Source organism: Rana temporaria, chromosome 2 (genome assembly GCF_905171775.1).
Source record: "Rana temporaria chromosome 2, aRanTem1.1, whole genome shotgun sequence".
NCBI lineage: Eukaryota > Metazoa > Chordata > Amphibia > Anura > Ranidae > Rana > Rana temporaria.
The window spans coordinates 88,966,609-88,986,243 of NC_053490.1; the positions used below are offsets into that span (position 1 = coordinate 88,966,609).

General features: G+C 41.5%; 1 protein-coding gene across 6 annotated transcripts in view; it reads right to left on the reverse strand.

Annotated features, from left to right (window-relative positions):
- Window positions 1-19,635, reverse strand: part of NUP58 (nucleoporin 58) — a 67,085-nt gene that overhangs the window by 28,830 nt on the left and 18,620 nt on the right. For all 6 annotated transcript variants that reach the window (XM_040340497.1, XM_040340498.1, XM_040340499.1 and 3 more), the window contains exons 4-11: window positions 19,085-19,201; window positions 16,602-16,703; window positions 14,648-14,672; window positions 13,275-13,340; window positions 10,924-11,098; window positions 6,925-7,004; window positions 3,981-4,099; window positions 1,603-1,685 (exon numbers count right to left, since the gene is read on the reverse strand). In XM_040340497.1, the coding sequence (XP_040196431.1) occupies window positions 1,603-1,685; window positions 3,981-4,099; window positions 6,925-7,004; window positions 10,924-11,098; window positions 13,275-13,340; window positions 14,648-14,672; window positions 16,602-16,703; window positions 19,085-19,201 (767 nt within the window). The remainder of the gene's footprint in view (window positions 1-1,602; window positions 1,686-3,980; window positions 4,100-6,924; window positions 7,005-10,923; window positions 11,099-13,274; window positions 13,341-14,647; window positions 14,673-16,601; window positions 16,704-19,084; window positions 19,202-19,635) is intronic.

Consider the following 19,635-nt stretch of genomic DNA (forward strand, 5'->3'; position numbering starts at 1 on the left):
TTCATGAAAAACTACAAGCCGACAGCCACAAAGGCTGCTGGACCTTGTCGTTTTCAATTCACAGGACACTGAATAAGTGGCGTTGCCAGGCAGGCAGAGCCCCGAATATGGGTGTAACATGTTATGAAAGATGAACTTATGCTTTAATCAGCTTGGCAGTCATGTGTACATGGTGACTACCAATCCAAACTTCAAAACAAAAAACAGTTTCAACCTAAAACATTTCAGACTGAGCACACAATGAAAACTGCTGGATCATAGGTGGCTCTCCGTGAAAAACAAATGTAAAATGATATTGGTACATGTTAATTTTTCCTTTAAAAGTTAGTGTGCCGTACCTACCAATTAAATGAATCTCCTCATTGGTTAAAGCGGAGGTTCACCCTAATAACATGTATATCTGACCAACTCCCTTATATTCGTAACAAGTACTGTCCGCAATTAGTTTTTTTTTTTTATGCTGTTACGTACCTTGTAATCCATTTTTTTTTCAATCTACTTCTCCCCGCGGGAGTAGGCGTTTCTATGCCTAGGGGGATTGTCATCTGGGAGGTCGCCCAGATGATTGACGTCTGTTCGCCCTGGCAAATAAGGCCCCGCCCCCCGTATTGTGTAGGCGCGCACGAGTTACGGGGTTTTCGAAAAAAGCCAATTGCAAAACGAATTGCGGACAGTACTTGTTACGAATATAAGGGAGTTGGTCAGATATACATGTTAACAAGTACTGTCCGCAATTCGTTTTGCAATTGGCTTTTTTCGAAAACCCCGTAACTCGTGCGCGCCTACACAATACGGGGGGCGGGGCCTTATTTGCCAGGGCGAACAGACGTCAATCATCTGGGCGACCTCCCAGATGACAATCCCCCTAGGCATAGAAACGCCTACTCCCACGGGGAGAAGTAGATTGAAAAAAAAATGGATTACAAGGTACGTAACAGCATAAAAAAAAAAACTAATTGCGGACAGTACTTGTTACGAATATAAGGGAGTTGGTCAGACATACATGTTATTAGGGTGAACCTCCGCTTTAAGACTATCCAACCACAGAAGGGATGAGACCAAGTTTGTCTTTTACAGAAGGCGAAAATGAACATATAAAGAACTTCAGCTGCCTGCAACTCCTGATTAGTTTGACAATTAAGGAAGCACACTCTCCATGAACATTTTTCATCATATACTTTAAACTGGCCACACTTATTAATTGGCAAGGTAAAATCTATATTTGTTTGAGCCCCTATTAGTCGCAAGTTTAGGGATTTATTATGTGAAAAGAAACAAGCCAGGAATAGATTATTCATGGCTCAAATCCTGAAGGATGCAGGAGACCCGGTGGTAGACCTTCAAATCCTCCTATGTTTAACTACAGTACAGCACACAGGCAGAATATTCATACACCGTGGGTTATAGGCACGTACTTTCAGGTGTCGACACTGGCAAAGCTTTAGATCAACTGCAGCAAAGAGTTTTTCACATTATGTGCATGCAAAATTAAAATGGCACATAAGTCATAAGATGCTGCTAGTTCTCATCTTTGGGAACAGGTTACATATTAGGTATTACAAATTGGAAACTAGAAAAAAAAAAAATATTCAAATAACTTACCTTAACACTTTCATGTATGGACTGCAGCTGGGCTGCTAAGGCCACAAATGTCTGATAAATCTTCTGCATTGCCATGGATAGGTCTGCAGAACACAAAAGTTATGATCAGAAGTGTAAAAAAAAAAACAAACAAACACACACACGTATATTTAGTAGGACAAGTAGTAGACAAAGCAAGTCAATTCGGGAGCAGTTAGCTTAGTCTAGTAGCCACCCATTTGCAACAACAGCTTGATAAAGGCTTGAAAAAAATATGTTGTAGGCAAACAATGGCTGTGGGTCAATTTCATTTTAAGTTTTGAATTATTTGAATTCACATTGGCCGCATGACCCAAAAATAGCCAAGATCTGGTTAAAAAGCTTTAGAATTTATAATTGAAAGCTTTAGAATTGAAGAAAAAGTTAGTACAATAGATCTTCCTCACAGGTTTGAAAACCCATCACTGTATTTTAACTTCCATCTGCTATAAAATAAAGAAAATAAATAAAAAAAAAAAGTTTAAAATAACCTACACAAGCAAAAACCAGCTGGAACTAACTACTTCAAAGGGTTATATCGCCTTTACCAACAAAGGTACATTATGCTGACACACACACACACGTATAGCAGCACAGCATGTTAAACCTACCTTCCAAGCAGGGCTCGCTTTCAGTTAAAAAAAATTACGCCAAAAATTACATAAAAAAAGCCTTTTTGAAATCTAAAGCATGTCATGGCTTCATCCTGAGTTATTGTAGGGATTAACCACTCAAGACCCGGACCTTTATGTAGGTAAAGGACCTGACCAGTTTTTGCGATTCGGCACTGCGTCGCTTTAACTGACAATTGCGCGGTCGTGCGATGTGGCACCCAAAAAAATTGGCGTCCTTTTTTTCCTACAAATAGATGTTTCTTTTGGTGGTATTTGATCACCTCAGCGGTTTTTATTTTTTGCGCTATAAACAAAAATAGAGCGCCAATTTTGAAAAAAAATGCAATATTTTTTACCATGATAAATATCCCCCAAAAAGATAAAAAAAAAAAAAAAGTTTAGGCCGATACGTATTCTACCTATTTTTGGTAAAAAAAATAATTTTTTTTTTAATAATTTTTATATATATATATATATATATATATATATATATAATATATATATATAATATATATATATAATATATATATAATATATATATATAATATATATATATAATATATATATATAATATATATATATAATATATATATATATAATATATATATATATATATATATATATATATATAAATATTCGCAATAAGCTTTGGTTTGTACAAAATGTATAGCATTTACAAAATATGGGATAGTTTTATTGCATTTTTATTAAATAATTTTTTTTTTTTTTTTTTACTACTAATGGAGGCGATCAGCGATTTTTTTCGTTACTGCGACATTATGGCGGACACATCGGCCAATTTTGACACATTTTTGGGACCATTGTAATTTTCACAGCAAAAAAATGCTATAAAAATGCATTGGTTATTGTGAAAATGACAATTGCAGTTTGGGAGTTAACCACTAGGGGGCGCTGTAAGGGTTATGTGTGACCTCATATGTTTTTTCTACTGTAGGGAGGCGGGGCTGGACGTGTGATGTCATTGATCGCGTTTCCCTATATTAGGGAACACACGATCAATGAAGCTGCCACTGTGAAGAACGGGGAAGCTGTGTTAACACACAGCTCTCCCCATTCTTTAGCTCCGGGGACCGATCGCGGGACTCCGGCGGCGATCGGGTCCCACGGCCACGGAGCTTCAAACCGGGTCGCGGGCGCACACCTGCGACCCATGGCTGGGCACTTAAAGAGGACGTACAGGTACGTGCTTGTGCCCAGCCATGCCATTCTGCCGACGTATATCTGCAGGAGGCGGTCCTTAAGCAACCACTGGGACCAGCGCTCCCTAGTTCAACAAGAGGGAGCAGCATCCCGTTCTTTGGGGCAGCATGTGCGCAGCGTGTACTCTCTCCTGTTGCAGATGCTGAGCTCATCACAGGCAACAGCAAAGAGCATGTGTGGCCAAAAGGAGTCATCACCGGCTGTAAATTTTAACAATGCTTCTTTTATTATGGTTTTGGCCTAGGCTCTGAACTAAAAATGGAGCCCTGGCTGGAAGTCATATTTAGCACATTATGCTGTTATACTAATATAGGACAGCGTGGTGTGTTGCTTTTTTTGGTAGAGGTGAACTAAAAAAAAAAAAAATATGAAAACCAGCGAATCATTTTTAGAAACCATTTCTGAGCTGAGAAAACAGATGACCAACTTTATTTTCTTGTGTTACAATTATGTCCATTATTAGAGAGACAATGTCGTGCAATTTACACCCAGTAATATAGACCCATTCAGTTTCCCACCTCATACCTTGTGGTGTCAAGTGTGAGCTGTTTGCTTGTGTTGCCAGGTGGTTTTCCAGCTCCTCAATCTGTTGCCTGTATTGCTGTAACTGAACTTCAAATTGTTCTACTAAAGTCCGGAAGTAGCTTTAAAAAAAATTAAAATAAATGTGAGGATATAGGTGTATGTTAAATAAAGTTTTTGCAAAATGAAAGACAATTGAGCCATTACATTTTAGAAAAAAAAATTAAAATTAAAAAATTAAAATCCCACAGACACAAGAGCACTATTCAGTTTTGTGCTGAGAAAATTCTCACAGTAGGATTCACCATAAAGAACATTTCTGGGAGTCTTGAGAGACAAAGGAATTCTTAGACTGTCGGGTTATACTGGCATCTACATAATAAATGGACACTGGCATCAAAAAAGCCATTGGCCAGCACAGAATAACCCCGCCCACAAACATTAGGTCTCAGTTTTGAAGCAAAGTAGTATAGAGAACATGAGGGGGGGGGGGGGGGGCTTTGTCTCAATTAACTCCAAGGCCCCTTTCACACTGGGGCAGTGGGTGCGTCGGCGGTAAAGCGCTGCTATTTTTAGCAGCGATTTACCGTCAATTTCGCAGACTTTTTTTGGCCGCTAGCGTGGCACTTTTACCCCCGCTAGCGGCCGAGAAAGGGTTAAAAGCACCTCAAAGCCGGCGGTATAGCCGCAGTGCCCATCAATTTCGATGGGCAGGAGCGACACACACACACACAGCTCCAAAGATGCTGCTAGCAGGACTTTTACCATCCTGCTAGAGCACTGCTCCAGTGTGAAAGCCCTCTGGGCTTTCACCCTGGAGATACAGCAGCGGCTCTTTCAGGACACTTTGCAGGCGCTATTTTTAGCATAATAGCGCCTACAAAGCGCCCCAGTGTGAAAGGGGTCTTAGAAAGAACTTTAAAGCAAGTACAAAAATCCTACAGGCATACCCCACTTTTAAGTACACAACGGGACCAGAGCATGCATGTAAAACGAAAATGTACTTAAAGTGAAACAATACCCCTTTTCACTTCTAGGGTGTAGTGTGGGGTCAGGGACTGTAGTGGGGGTGTCAAGAGCTGTAGTTGAGGTCTCAGGGGCTGTACTGGGGGTGTCAGGGGAACACTGGAACAGGGTGGGGTATGCTCTCGGAGCTTCAGCTCCTTCTACTGCGGCTGAAAAATGTCTGTACAGTACTTGTAAGGCACTTTACATACACTCGCAGGTATGTCCTTACTCGCGAGTGTATGTAAAGTGAGTGTACTTAAAGCGGGGTATGCCTGTATTTTCTTTCACATCCATTAAGGGACATAGGAATTCTTAAGACTGTAGGGATGTCCAAAAGCAGTCCAACTGAGGGGTGAGCAACATGGCAATAAAAGCCAACAGCCTCAAGAAAAGAAAATTGGGGACCGTTTGCAGCTCAAAGAGCCGCCTGTAGTATCCAAAATCCAAATACGCCATCAGATAAGGCCTAAATATCAGCCTGGTAAAACTTAACAAAAATAGAAGACCAAGTGGGAGCCCTGCACGTGGGATCCTTAGAATATGGGAATGAAGAAATTCCGATTCCTAAGCCAAATAAAAGGGGCAACCTGGTCCTTGGTGCCTAAAAGAATCGACCTGTCCAGGGACCTGATTCGCTTGTCCCACGACAACAAGATGTAGTGGAGTAGAGTTTCAAAGTATAACTGGGTGAAAAAGGAACGGTCTTGTCTTCAAGCCTCTTGGCTATAAAAAAAAAAAATAAAAAAAAGTCAGGAAACCCCTGAACTGGAAAGGTTTAAAAATCAGACCAGAATGCAAAGTTTCTTTTGTGAAAAAAAAAAACCCGACCAAGGCTGCATTCAGAACTAAACGCATGAGTACAAAGGGTCCAGTGTGATCCATACAGCAATGAGAGCCAGTGAAAAGAGGGTGCCGTGGTTAAACAGCAGATGGCACCACTAAAGTCCAATCCAAGATATCACCAGCACAACATGTTCAGATAAACACACAGGACACTTTAATGTCACCAAGCTAAAAATGTGATGTTTCAAGGCCACTAAGGGTCTCTTTCTTATGCTGAATTCACACCTCCGCGACAAGATACGCTGCGTATTTTGCCGCGAGTGTTTTTTTTTTTTTTTTTTAATAAAGCCTTCCCATTGCCTTGTATGGCCGAACGCCAATGCCGCCTGAAAAAAAGGGTCCGGGACTTTTTTCAGGCGGCAGGCGTACGGCGTCTATGAGATGAACCATCTCATAGACAGCAATGGGAATTCTCCCCTCCAGCGGCACGAGCGTCGGGCGTTTTGTCGCGGAGGTGTGAATGGGCTCTAAAGCAGCATTGACGATAAAGTGTCCAGCCAGTTTATCTAAACATGGCGCGCTGGCGATATCTTGGACTGAACAAGACTCAAATACTCCAAATGAGAAATCATTTAAAACAATTTCTGAAGGTTCAGGATCCTCGGAAATACTGCGACTTTCGATTGGTCAAGACCCTGTGGTCTGAAAGAAAACTGCAGATTCTTATATCAACAGGAGGAAAGGAAAATTTCACTTTCACACATGTGCTCTGCCAATAACGGTCTGTTTAAAAAGCTGCCCCCATTTCAGATACAATTAAGTGCATTTCTTCTTGCACCCAAAAGGGATAAACACCAACGTTATGTTTGTTACATTTTCTCAATCACATAGCATAAATCTCCCAAACTTAATACTTAGTCGGAGAGCTACATATAGCATCATGCAATTACTCTTTCCCAGCAGCGCCTTTTTTTGTTTTGGGGAGCAAAGAGAAGGTAAAGAATTAAATCTCTATGGTGCTTTTAAGTTAACCATTTACTTTTTTTCTGACTACAAACATTACAGGGTTGCCTAAAGAGCGCCAAAAGTCAGTATAGACATCACAGGATGATTGGCCACACACCAGTCTCATTTCCATCTGCTTACTAAAACTTACTCTGATGGTGCTGTATTTTCATGCTGAAGACCTGGTGGTGTTTTCTGTGTTCTTAAAGCTATTTCAGCATTTTTAAGTTCCTAAAGGATTGACAGAGCAACAATTTAGTGCAAAACAAGATTAGACAAAACACTTTTCTTACAAAAAAACATTTTATCTATACACTGTATATTCAAATAATAAAAAGTAAAAAAAAGGGACACTTTTTCAAATTCAGGTTTCCAAGCAGTTCAACTGAGGGGTGAGCAACACGGCAATAAAAGAAAACTGGGGACAGTCTGCAGCTCAAAGAGCCAAGCCCCTAATTTTTTAATACAAAGAGAAAGTCAGATAATAGAACACCAAGGTCACATAAAAAGTATCTTCTCTATTCAAACTGTTAAAATCATTAAATGGTTAGACCACATCACAAAAAACCCCAGAGAAGCCTATAATAATTACTCATGACAAACTGCAACTATACAATATTAAATACTGATACATTTGAGAGGTAGTAATATGGTGAGGGAAGTATCACGCCTCCAAACCAAGTAGATTTACCTGGCTCAGACATACACCCCATTTGGTATGAATATCGAATGGAATGTTAACGCATTTATTAACAATGGTTAACATTCCTGGTTCCATTATTTTCAGGTGCTCTACGTGTTAATCAATTAACTTTTTAATGTATTTATTCATTACTTTTTTTTTTTAATTAATTTTTCATTGTTATTTCTTTACAATTCATAATTTTTTTTTTCAATGAAGACAAATTGTAGTCTTGTGCATTTTTTGGATAATTTATAGGATTAGTGTGTTTTTAAATACATTTAGGCTGGTTTAATCAAATTTTCTATGTACCTTTGATGTTTTTTGTTGTCCAGCAGGAATATGGCGCAACTCCTCTAGTCCCCAACCGCAATTACTCCTTCCTCCCATCAGGTTTATATTTAAATAACATTTATTTTCTATAAACTACTTATTTAATGTTATTCTATCTTTTTTAGGTTTTATACTTTAACCACTTGCCGACCGCGCTATAGACAAAAGACGTCTTGAGCGCGGTCGAGTTATCCTGGGAGGACATCCCTGGGATAAATGATGATTATTACATGTAGGAGAGAAATGTCAGAATTTGCCTGGGTGCTCCAGAACGCTCGAAGGTGCTCCCTGCATGTTGGGCCTCTGTATGTGGCCACGTTTTGTAAAAGTCTCACACATGTGGTAACGCCATAGTCGGGAGTAATAGCAGAATGTGTTTTGGGGTGTAATTTGTGGTATGCACATGCTGTGTGTGAGAAATAACCTGCTAATATGAAAATTTTGTGGGAAAAAAGAATTTGCAAAGAATTGTGGGGGGGAAAAATGACAACTTCAAAAAACTCACCATGCCTCTTTCTAAATAGCTTGAAATGTCTTATTTCTAAAAATGGGTCATTTGGGGGGGGTATCTGTACTTTTCTGGCAGGTTAGGGTCTCAAGAAATGAGATAGGCTGTCAGTACTTCAGGTGTGATCAATTTTCAGATATTGGCACCATAGCTTGTGGACTCTAACTTTCACAAAGACCAAATAATATGCACTATTTTTTACCAAATATATGTAGCAGTATAAATTTTGGCCAAAATTTCTGAAGAAAAATCAAACATTTTCTAAATTTTATAACAGAAATGAGAAATTCATTTATTTTTACAAAATTTTCAGTCTTTTTTCTTTTATAGCGCAAAAAATAAAAAACCCAACGGTGATTAAATACCACCAAAAGAAAGCTCTATTTGTGTGAAAAAAAAAAAAAAAAAAAAAGCCAAAAATTTCATATGGGTACAGTGTTGTATGACTGAGTAATTGTCATTCAAATTGTGAGAGCACCAAAAGCTGAAAACTGGTCTGGTTAGGAAGGGGGTTTAAGTGCCCAGTGTTCAAGAGGTTAAATAAGATTCTTTCTGCCTTGGTAGGCAGTCTGAATGTTAAACTTATTCTTACAAAAAAAAAAAAAAGTTTTGGTATTGGTCGTTCCCTCCAGAATCAGGTCATGGATCCATATCTGGGCCTGTCTTTACTGGTCCTGGGGGGTTACTCTTTTCCTTTGAGGTCAGAAATAACATTGTTTCCATTAATTGGAAGGTATCTCATATTTTTACATGTCCTTAATACATAGCATGGTTTTCGGTCTGCAGATATTATCTATGTCCGGCCTGTGGAACGCATGCCGTGTCCTTTTCCAAAGAGGTGTGGTTCTGTAGCGGTGAGCGGATTACTTCCGCTCAGTGAAACGTACACAATCTCCAGTTTCAGCTCACTTTCGTCTCCTATATAAACAATAGCATCATACGTCATAGCCACCCCCCTGAAGATGCACGCTAGTGACGAAACGTCAGGTGAGTGAAGGACAGTTGACACGTTGTTGCTTGGACAGAGGGGAGAGCGCCATTTTGTTGGTAGGAAGCATTGGGTGCTTTCCTTCATTTTCATGCTCATTCATCTTAATCATGTGAGGGTATTTGCACTAATTTTATAATAAATACTGCCTTTTGCTGGGATGTTTGCGTAATGAGATGCCCTCTTTCATTTTCCACGCATGGTATCATCGGTTTATTACTGGAATTTTTCTGGCTGAACCCCTGTTGTGATTAAGTTTCACTTGTTTTGCTTAGGAGGAACCATTTGATGATTTGGAGGATTTGCTCCATTACCTCAGAAATATTCTTTATGTGAATTACCCATGCAGTGACGGTAAGGGTCTGTTTTTTTGGGTGTTGGTGACGGCTTTCTCATCTTCTCCACTCATGGTTTCCCCTTTTCTTTGGACTATATTTGGATCCCATTCGTGTTCTACTTCATGACCATGGAGTGATTCTTATGAACTTTCTGTATCATATTACCACTCTTTAAAGCGCTACACCTGTACCCCTTAATATTAAAAAAGGTATAAGGCCCAGTTCACACGGCTGCGACTTTGAAGCCGAAATCCCAGCATGACTTCGGCACAACGTGCGTACGGCTTCTTAAACAGAAGTCGTGCCAAAATTGGACCAAAAGTAGTGCAGGAACCTTTTTTTCTAAGTCAGAGTGACTCAAGTCGCTCTTTTTAAGTGCAATGGGACCATTCTAATAAGGAGTGCGACTTGATGCGACATGTTCTCTTAAAGTCGGAGCGCATGTCGCACCAGTGTGAACTGGGTCTAAATAGATAACAATTAGGCAATCACTTTGTTAATAGACAACATCTGAGTAATGCAGCATTGGCTTCAACCCAAAAAACAGGGTGTAACATCTAAAACCCCCCTCCACAAAAAACAAAAGTATGAAGAACTTAGAGATACAAGAGATGAAAATATAAGACATACTTCTGTTCTAAGATAAGAATTTTGTTTTAATAATGCTTGTTCCAGGTCAATGTATCAAAGCATTGAAGCCTCTGAATCAACACAAGACCAGAATGGTCAGCAACAAAAATCTACATAAATAATTTAGTACAGTTCAAAGACCATTAGCTAGAACTCTTATACTGGAGATTAAAAGGAAGAGCTTTAAAGATGTTGTAAACCTCAGGACAATAAATATGAACAAAGCATATCCCTCCATTGTGTGTACTTGTCTCAATTAGGAGGAAACCAAGTGCTGTTTCTGTCTGTTGCTTCGTTACTCTGCTGCCAGCATGAGTCACTTCTGACAAGTTTTGACACCAAGAGAAAGATGGTGACAGGGGAGGGACCTCCAGCTGATTGACAACCTCAGCTCTGTTTCTGTGTGCAGCACTCTCCTCACAGAGCTCTGCAGAGTGTAACTTCAGCTCCCTATTCCATTTTTCCTGAACTCTGACAAGCTTCAGCACTTTGTGCTGAAAAGAAAAGATGGCTGCAGATGAACAAGTACAACTTATGTAGGAGGATTTGTTTAAATCTCTGTACATTACTTGAGGCCAGTCATTTCACTTGGTACATTTAAGGGTTTACAGACACTTTAAAACGTGTTGAAACCTTGGAAAAACACCCTGTAATGATAAAGTACAACATACCTGAGCGGTTTCAATTTTCAGTTTATCAATAGCCAGAGTGTTTCTCTGAAGGCCACTGGAGGCAACTGATAAAAGTTGCTTCAAGGCTTTGATGTCTTCCTCTACTTTCATCATGGCTTTAAAAGACATTCTGCTGATCTCTTCTTGCACCTGTTTCTGCTCCTTCACAAACTTTCTGCATAGGAAGAGAAAACAAACTCAACTTAGTGCTTATTACAATAGCAACACCCCGTTACCCACAGAACTGGAAAGAGCACATAATGTATGATGATAAAAAAAAAAAAAAAAAAAATATATACAAAAATAAAATGGCTCTCTTTTTTTGTATGGAACTATACACTTCTTCAGAAGAGATAGTGACTGAATTATGCTGTGATGTAACCCACCAATTTCAGGTGAAGACAGATGAAAAAGAAAGGATGCCCTGGATCAGACCAGCAAAATCTCATCAGGTAGCTAAATCTTCCAATAATCCAAAGAAAGACAGAAGATCAGCGCATCAATCCTACTCATGAATCTTATTAATAAATGGTGGTAAATACTAGTTTTTGTGGATACAGGTTTAATAGCTACATTTGTAAGCATTAAAAAAAACTGTTAAAAGTAAATGTTCGATCTTTTAGGTGAACCTGATCTGGTTGAAAATAGTGCAGAAGTTTAGGTACCCATGTTAGGCTTTAAAGGAGAAGTTCACTTTTTGGAACAGGTTACATGGTCCACCCGTAAAGTAAAATCTGATTGGTTGGTGTGCTTTGCATGTTGTCATTGTACTTTATGGAATCAGGCTAATTGCGTACATACTGAAAACTACACTTCACAACCAATTTTACCAAAACCTCTTTGTAACTAAACGTCCCACACTCCGCTTGAGTGCTTTCGTCACATACCACTTCCTCCCAGTCCGAATATAGATATCAGATATTCCACCTGCTAACAAGCACGAGACGAGACGATACTTGTTTGTCTGCTGAACATGGACTATTAGAACCAAAATAAAAAAGTCTTCTATACAGTGGAGGAGGAGGGGGTTCCCCCCACCTGCTCATATTATTCTAACAATACACCTGTAACCAGAAACCTAATTAAACATGAGCCAATTAACTAATCCCTTCTTAACCACTTAACGACCGCCACACGACGATATACGTCGGCAGAATTGCACGGCTGGGCAGATCTACGTGCCGGCACGCCGTTTAAATCTACTCGGGCGCGCACCCGCGACCCGGTCCTAAGCTCCGGGACACGCGGACCCGATCGCCGCTGAGGTCCCGCGATCGGTCCCCGGAACTGAAGAACGGGGAGAGCCGCGTGTAAACACGGCTTCCCCGTGCTTCACTGTGGCGGCTGCATCGATCGTGTCATCCCCTTTATAGGGACACACAATCGATAACGTCACTCCTACAGCCACACCCCCCTACAGTTGTAAACACACACTAGGTGAAACATAACCCCTTCAGCGCCCCCTGTGGTTAACTCCCAAACTGCAACTTTCATTTTCACAATAAACAATGCAATTTAAATGCATTTTTTGCTGTGAAAATTACAATGGTCCCAAAAATGTGTCAAAATTGTCCGAAGTGTCCGCCATAATGTCGCAGTCACGAAAAAAAAAAAAAAAAAAAAAAAAAAAAAAAGCTGATCGCCGCCATTAATAGAATTTTTTTAATAAAAATGCAATAAAAACTATCCCCTAATATTGTAAACGCTATAAATTTTGCGCAAACCCACCGATAACCGCTTATTGCGATTAGAACCAAAATAAAAGTCTTATATACAGTGGAGGAGGCGATGTAGGGCAGCCCATTAATTTCAATGGGCTTCCCTACCCACAAAAATGCAGGGAAAGAAGTCCCCAACCTTTTTTTTTCTTAAAATTACACTGGACCAAAAGCACCACGCGTTTTCCAATGTGTGGGGTACCATTAAGAATTAATGGTACACCTAAAGAGCAGAGCATTTGTCTGTGTCAGGAACGAGCGTGATTTTGCATGTGTTCCGCAACACACAGTAACGTGAACCAAGCCTTGGACCGGGGTGCCTCAATACTTTTCAAGGGCACCCCAACTGGAAAAAGGTAGAGAAACACTGACTTAGACATAAGAGGTGCATGGGGAGCTGAAACAAGAGAGTTTCCCCAACATTTCCAAGGGGTTCTGGGTTCCACGGGTCCTCCCGTCACACTCCAACATTGAAACCCAGCAGTAAATAGCATGCAGTGTAATGAACAGTTAGCAAACATTTAGCAAACCAGACAAAGTCAGACTGAGTCAGGGAGAAAATAATTTTTTGTTATAGAGAAATAAGAGTGAAAACTTACTAAAAATTCAAACACAAAGTTTAGTTACACTTACTGGAAATTTTCTACATCTTGGCAGATTAATTGAGGTAGATTTTCATCCTTAAGCGCTTTGCTGTCTCTGCAGGAAACAAATGCTATATTAAAAAAAAAGTATCATCAGGGATTTTGGTCAACACGCCACTGCTGCTGTGTTTGTTCTTTCCAGCACTGAAAATTCAAACTGACAATCATAAATTTGGTTTTGTGCTTCTCATTTTCAACTCACTGATGTTGCTGTGGATGCAGAGGGTATAAACCACCAGACAAGCAATCATACATCACAAAGGGTATTCTCAGTCTAAGATATCATGCTGAGGGCTTAAAGTGATAGTAATGTTATGCCGCGTACACACGATCAGAATTTGACAGGAAAAGTTCGATGTGAGCTTTTGGTCGGAAATTCCGACCGTGTGTATGCCCCATCTGACTTTTTCTGTAGAAATTTCTCGACAGCAAAAATTTGAGAGCTGGTTCTCTTGGCTTCCAGTGCCGTCAATCAAAACCAGTGACAGGGAAGTGGGGCCAAGTCCCACTGTGTCACAAACCAGTGCCCCCCCATGAGAAGCGGATTCTGGTGGGGGGCACCAGACAGAGGAGGAGGAGCCAAGAGCACCAGCAGGGTACCCAGGACAGTTCTGTGCAATTCCATTGCACAGAGCAGGCAAGTATAGCGATATGTTATTTAACCTCTTCACGACTGCGCTATAGCCCAATGATGGCTACGGCGTGGTTGGGAGGGCGTCATACGGCGACAACCTGCCGTAATAATGCTTCCCGCGTGAGCCCTGCCGCATGCATTGGTAGTGATCTGTGATGTTTACCATGCGACCAGCTGTGTCCAAGCACAGGGTGCCAGGTACCCCCATCATACAGATGTGTGAGGAGAGACGATAAGCGGCAATCCACACAGGGAACATCTACAATGATAAATCAAGGCACTGATCATAAGTGCAACCACTACAGTGCCCACCAATGCTGCCAGTCAGTGCAGCCTAATCAGCGGGCAAGAGCAGCGTTTCTTTGTGGTTAGTCTGTCTCTCACTGTTAAAATTAACCTACCATTAAAATTATAGCCTGATCATGTGTCAGTGGGCAAACGTACAAAGCAGGGGATCAAATAGTAACAACAACAACAACAACAACAACAACAACAACAACAGTAGTAGTACAAGAACTATACACACACAAAAAAAAAAAATACACAGCATACACATATAAAAATTGTTTTACAGGATTTATGTAGCAACATTTTGTGCAGTGCTTTAAAACATAACACCAGTGGCTCTTTGAATAGACAGTACTGTTACCACTTTTGTATACATCGATTTTGCACCTCAAAACAGATTAACCCTCTTCATTCTCAACAAAAACGTGAAAATAACTTACTCAGGTCGGGTTCCAGTTTTATCACCTGAAAGAAAAAAGAAAAATGAGCAGATTACAAAATTAGATTAAACAGCAGGGTTGGTATGGCGGACCTTAGATCCCATTCTGCATTGTACACAAGGTTGCCAAGGGCCCACTCACCAACCAGGACATTCAACAGCGCAGGGGAGAACCCAGCTGCCAGGGAAAATTAAGGCAAGTATATTACGTTATTTGTCATCCCCTAGGCCTAGGCAAAACAAGCTGTAAACTCTTGCAAAGCAGTGGAGTACTTAAAAGGGTCAATTTTTATTCACTGGAAAATTACATAAAAATAAAAAAAGGCAATAACACTTTTGTGGAGAAAAAAATAAATAAATCCTGTCTGGGATTTTAGTGGTGTTAATTAGGGATGCACCGATTATCGGCGGCCGATACATATCGGCCGAAAATAGCATTTTTGGGTCCCTGCCGAAACACAGTAAAAATTGCCGATAATAAAGTTTTGGGTTGTACCATTTAGTTTACAAGAGGGGGGGTTCTTATGTACACGCAGACCGCCAGACACACTCTGGCCGCCAGACCTGTACATAGCGTGAGCAGCGGCAGTGGCACTGTACAAATTGTGTGCCGACTGCCGATCGTGCTCCACCGGAGTTCTCCTAGCTCCGATTTCCTGATTTTTGGACTCCCCCCTACTCTTTGGACTCTCTTGGTATAGTCCAGCAGCGTGAGCCGCGTGACGTCACGGCCGGAGGCGAGGGAGGACTCGGAGCGCGCAGGGAGCTGTGTCGGAGCCTGTGTGCCTGTAATCACACTGCATGCCTAGGAGGAACCTAGCAGTGTACTAAAAGTAAGCAGCACAAAACCTTTAACTGTTAACTAACTGAGGAACTGAGGTGCCATTTTTTTCACAGTGAGGCTGCAATTGATATTTTTTTTTTGGTAGTCAGATAAGGCAAGCATGGCTCAATAACATACAAACGTTTAACGTTTGTGTGTTATTGAGCCATGCTTGCCTTATCTGACTACCAAAAAAAACATTAATTGCAGCCTCACTGTGCCATCACATACAACCACTGTGCCATCACACGTCACCACTGTGCCCATCAAACGCAGCCACTGTGCCATCACACGCAGCCACTATGCCACTGCCAACACACGTCACCACTGTGCCCATCAAACGCAGCCACTGTGCCATCACATGCAGCCACTGTGCCACTGCCAACACACGTCACCACTGTGCCCATCAAACGCAGCCACTGTGCCATCACATGCAGCCACTGTGCCATCACATGCAGCCACTGTGCCAACACACGTCGCCACTGTGCCCATCAAACGCAGCCACTGTGCCCATCAAACGCAGCCACTGTGCCCATCAAACGCAGCCACTGTGCCATCAAACACAGCCACTGTAACCATCTATTATTGCCACTGACAGTTTGCCCCATCAATTGCCACCACTGTGCCCATCAAACGCAGCCACTATGCCACTGCCAACACACGTCGCCACTGTGCCCATCAAACGCAGCCACTGTAACCATCAATTATTATTGCCACATCGATTGCCGCCAAAAAATTGAAATAGGGGGAAAACAAAGAAAATTAATTTTCGGTTTCGGACTGAATTTTTTTTTTATTTCGGTTTCGTTTCGGTTCTGAAATTTCCATTTCGGTGCATCCCTAGTGTTAATCATAAAATCAGTTAAAAGTAGAGGTCCAGACCCCCACAAATATTATGCGCAATAAGAAGGGGGGGGACCGCCAAAGAAGAAGAGGTAAGGGACCACTTTTTGCAATATTGTTGCACAGAGCAGGTATGTATAGCATTTATTTTTTTAATAAACGGGCAAAGCCTTTTGAACCACTTTAAGCTTTTGCTCAATATACTTATAATGAAACCCAAATGCATATTTTTGTGAAAAACAAGATTACCTCTGGAAAGGACTTTAGTTAAAACATAGAAAGAACATACTTTTTTTATCCGACGAACTGCTGAAATCTATGCCACCAAGACCATCATTTGAAGTAGCCTGAGTTGCTGGTGCTGTTAGACCCAATGGGTTCTGTCCAAGACCTGAGATATAATAAATGTTAAGTGTGAGACTTAAAATGAAATAAAGAACGTTGGACCTCTGCCGAATGTAGACGAGTTTAAGAAGCTGATAATTTTGAAAAGGACCTTTGACTATTGCTGAAGTGACACCCTTAATATAAAAGCACAGTTCATATAGCTCCATGGGAGAGCCAATAAATCCAGATTTTAGCTATCTATTGGTACAATATATAATACAATTCACAATACTTCTGTCATATAAAGCAGGGTTTGACAAAATGTATTCGAATCTATCTAGAAGCCAGCTAAAAAAAATAGGAGCCAGTTTTTTTTTTAGTATTAGGGTACTTTCACACTGGGGCGTCGCAGGCGTTGGCGGTATAGTTTACCGTCGTTTTTGCCGCAATTTCAGCGGCTAGCGGGGCGCTTTTAACCCCCTCTAGCGGCCGAAAAAGGGTTAAAAAACCCCCGCAAATCGCCACGCCCACGCTGCCCCATTGATTTCAATGGGCAGGGGTGCTTTAGGAGCAGTGTATTCACCACTCCTACAGCGCATCAAAGAACAGCTGGCAGGACTTATTTTACCGTTCTGCCAGCGCACTGCTCCAGTGTGAAAGCCTTCGGGGCTTTCACACTGGAAAGACAGCAGCGGCTGTTTCAGGGCAATTGTAGGCGCTATTTTTAGCACAATAGCGCCTGCAAAGTGCCCCAGGGGGGATCGGTCTGATTTAACGTCTACGTCATATATTGTCCTTGTTAAGAAGGCTGCACATAGGGGCGGGCGGTGATGCATTTCAGGTATTTCTCAAGTATTGGACAATTTATGCAGAGGGCTGCGCGCCATGCTCTCACACGCACGGCAGGGCTCGGATTACATTGACAGTATCCACTTCAATGCTGCACAAGGAAAATTAAATATGCAATCAAGTTTTAAGGACTACTAGGCTCAGCAAGCCTACTATGGGAAAATATAGATTCTAATTAATAAAACTTTTGCCGTGTGCCCGACATGCCGGCAAGCAGGGGATGACCCTTAGAGCTTGGGCGATTTTAGCCGCCCAAAAAAATCAGCGATTTAAAAAAAAAAAAAAAAAAAAACTATTCACGATTCCTACATCGCCGGTTCTAAGTTTTTTTAAGCTTTGGCCTAGTCCGCCGCGATCCTGGGGAAAGGCAGTGGAATAGGCCGAAGAAGCGGCCTCGCCTAAAACATCCTGCCCGTAGCTCGCCGCGATCCTGAGAAAAGGGCGCGAGCGGCCTAGTCCACGGAGAGGCGGCCCCATCTAAAAACATCAGTGGCTGCCGCGCTGCTCTTACTGCTCCCATCCAGTGAAGGGCAGTACTTTGTGTCTGGAAGGCCTACGAGGCCCGGGCCATGTCTACCTTCCCAGCCAAGGTCCCACTCGCCAGGACACCATTTCTAGTCACCATGGCAACCTAGCTCCCGGGATTTGGTGAAAAACACTGCACAGTTCATATAACTTTAGAGTATCCAGCCACAAATTTTCAGGAGAGCATAGCCTTTAAGTGAAGGTTAACCACTTAAGGACCGGACCAATATGCTGCTAAATGACCCAAGGGGTTTTTACAATTCGGCACTGCGTCGCTTTAACAGACAATTGCAATAAGCGTTTATTGGTTGGTTTGCGCAAAATTTATAGCGTTTACAAAATAGGGGATAGTTGTATTGCATTTTTATAATTTTTTTTTTTTTTTTTTACTACTTATGGCGGCGATCAGCGATTTTTTTCGTGACTGCGACATTATGGCAGACAATTTTGACACATTTTTGGGACCATTGTCATTTTCACAGCAAAAAATGCATTTAAATTGCGTTCTTTATTGTGAAAATGACAGTTGCAGTTTGGGAGTTAACCACAGGGGGCGCTGAAGGAGTTTAGTTTCACCTAGTGTGGGTTTACAACTGTAGGGGGGTGTGGCTGTAGGTCTGACATCGATTCATTTCTCCCTATAAAAAGGGATCACACGATCGATGCAGCCGCCACAGTGAAGAACAGGGAAGCCGTGTTTACACACGGCTCTTCAGCTCCGGGGACTGATCGCCGCACTCCAGCGTTGATCGGGTCCGCGGGACCCGCGGTCCCGGAGCTTCGGACCGGGTCGCGGGAGCATGCCGCGCGCGCGCCCACGGCTGGGTACTAGTACAGGACGTACCTGTACGTGGATGTGCCCAGCCGTGCCATTCTGCCGACGTATATGTGCAGGAGGAGGTCCTTAAGCGGTTAAACGACAATGAAGACTAAGTTCACCTTCTTGGAAAAAATAAATGCACATATATTTCTGCAGAAAAAAAATGTGCATTTATTATTTTTCCCACAGCAGCCTGGAAAGCATTGAATATGTGATCAGTAGACAGGTAAAAAGCATAGTGCAATATCTACCTGATATGGCAGAATTGGCGTTTTGAAAAAGTGACCCAGAAAGACCGAGTGTCAGGCCAGGGCTTGCTGTAGTTGTAGCTGTTGCACCACTGTTCAAATTCAACGAAAACCCTGTGCCTAGAAGAAAAAAAAAAAATCATCATTACTCAGAACCACAACAATCTCACACAAGTCTGTCTACAACAGGAATTTTCTAAACAGAATATGGCAACTAGCGACTTTAAAGGTCTAGATTTTAAGGACACTTTTCCCTTTTAATACATATGTATTAGTTACAGAATGGTGGAACTGTATGAAAATCTAAGTTTCCTGGCTACAAGTGTTTGTATTGTCTATTCACAAACAACACACACACACACAAAATCAATATTCAACAATGGTCTGCAATTTCTTTTAGACCTCGCTATCACATTTTGAATCGTATTGTAAAAAGCCAAACATTTGCGAATACTCCTCTAATGGAGTTGTTGTGGACAACCATGCGACAATAGTTTGGGGAAGCCCTTTACTGTTCCAGCATGACTGTACCCTGTGCATATCGCTAGCTTCAT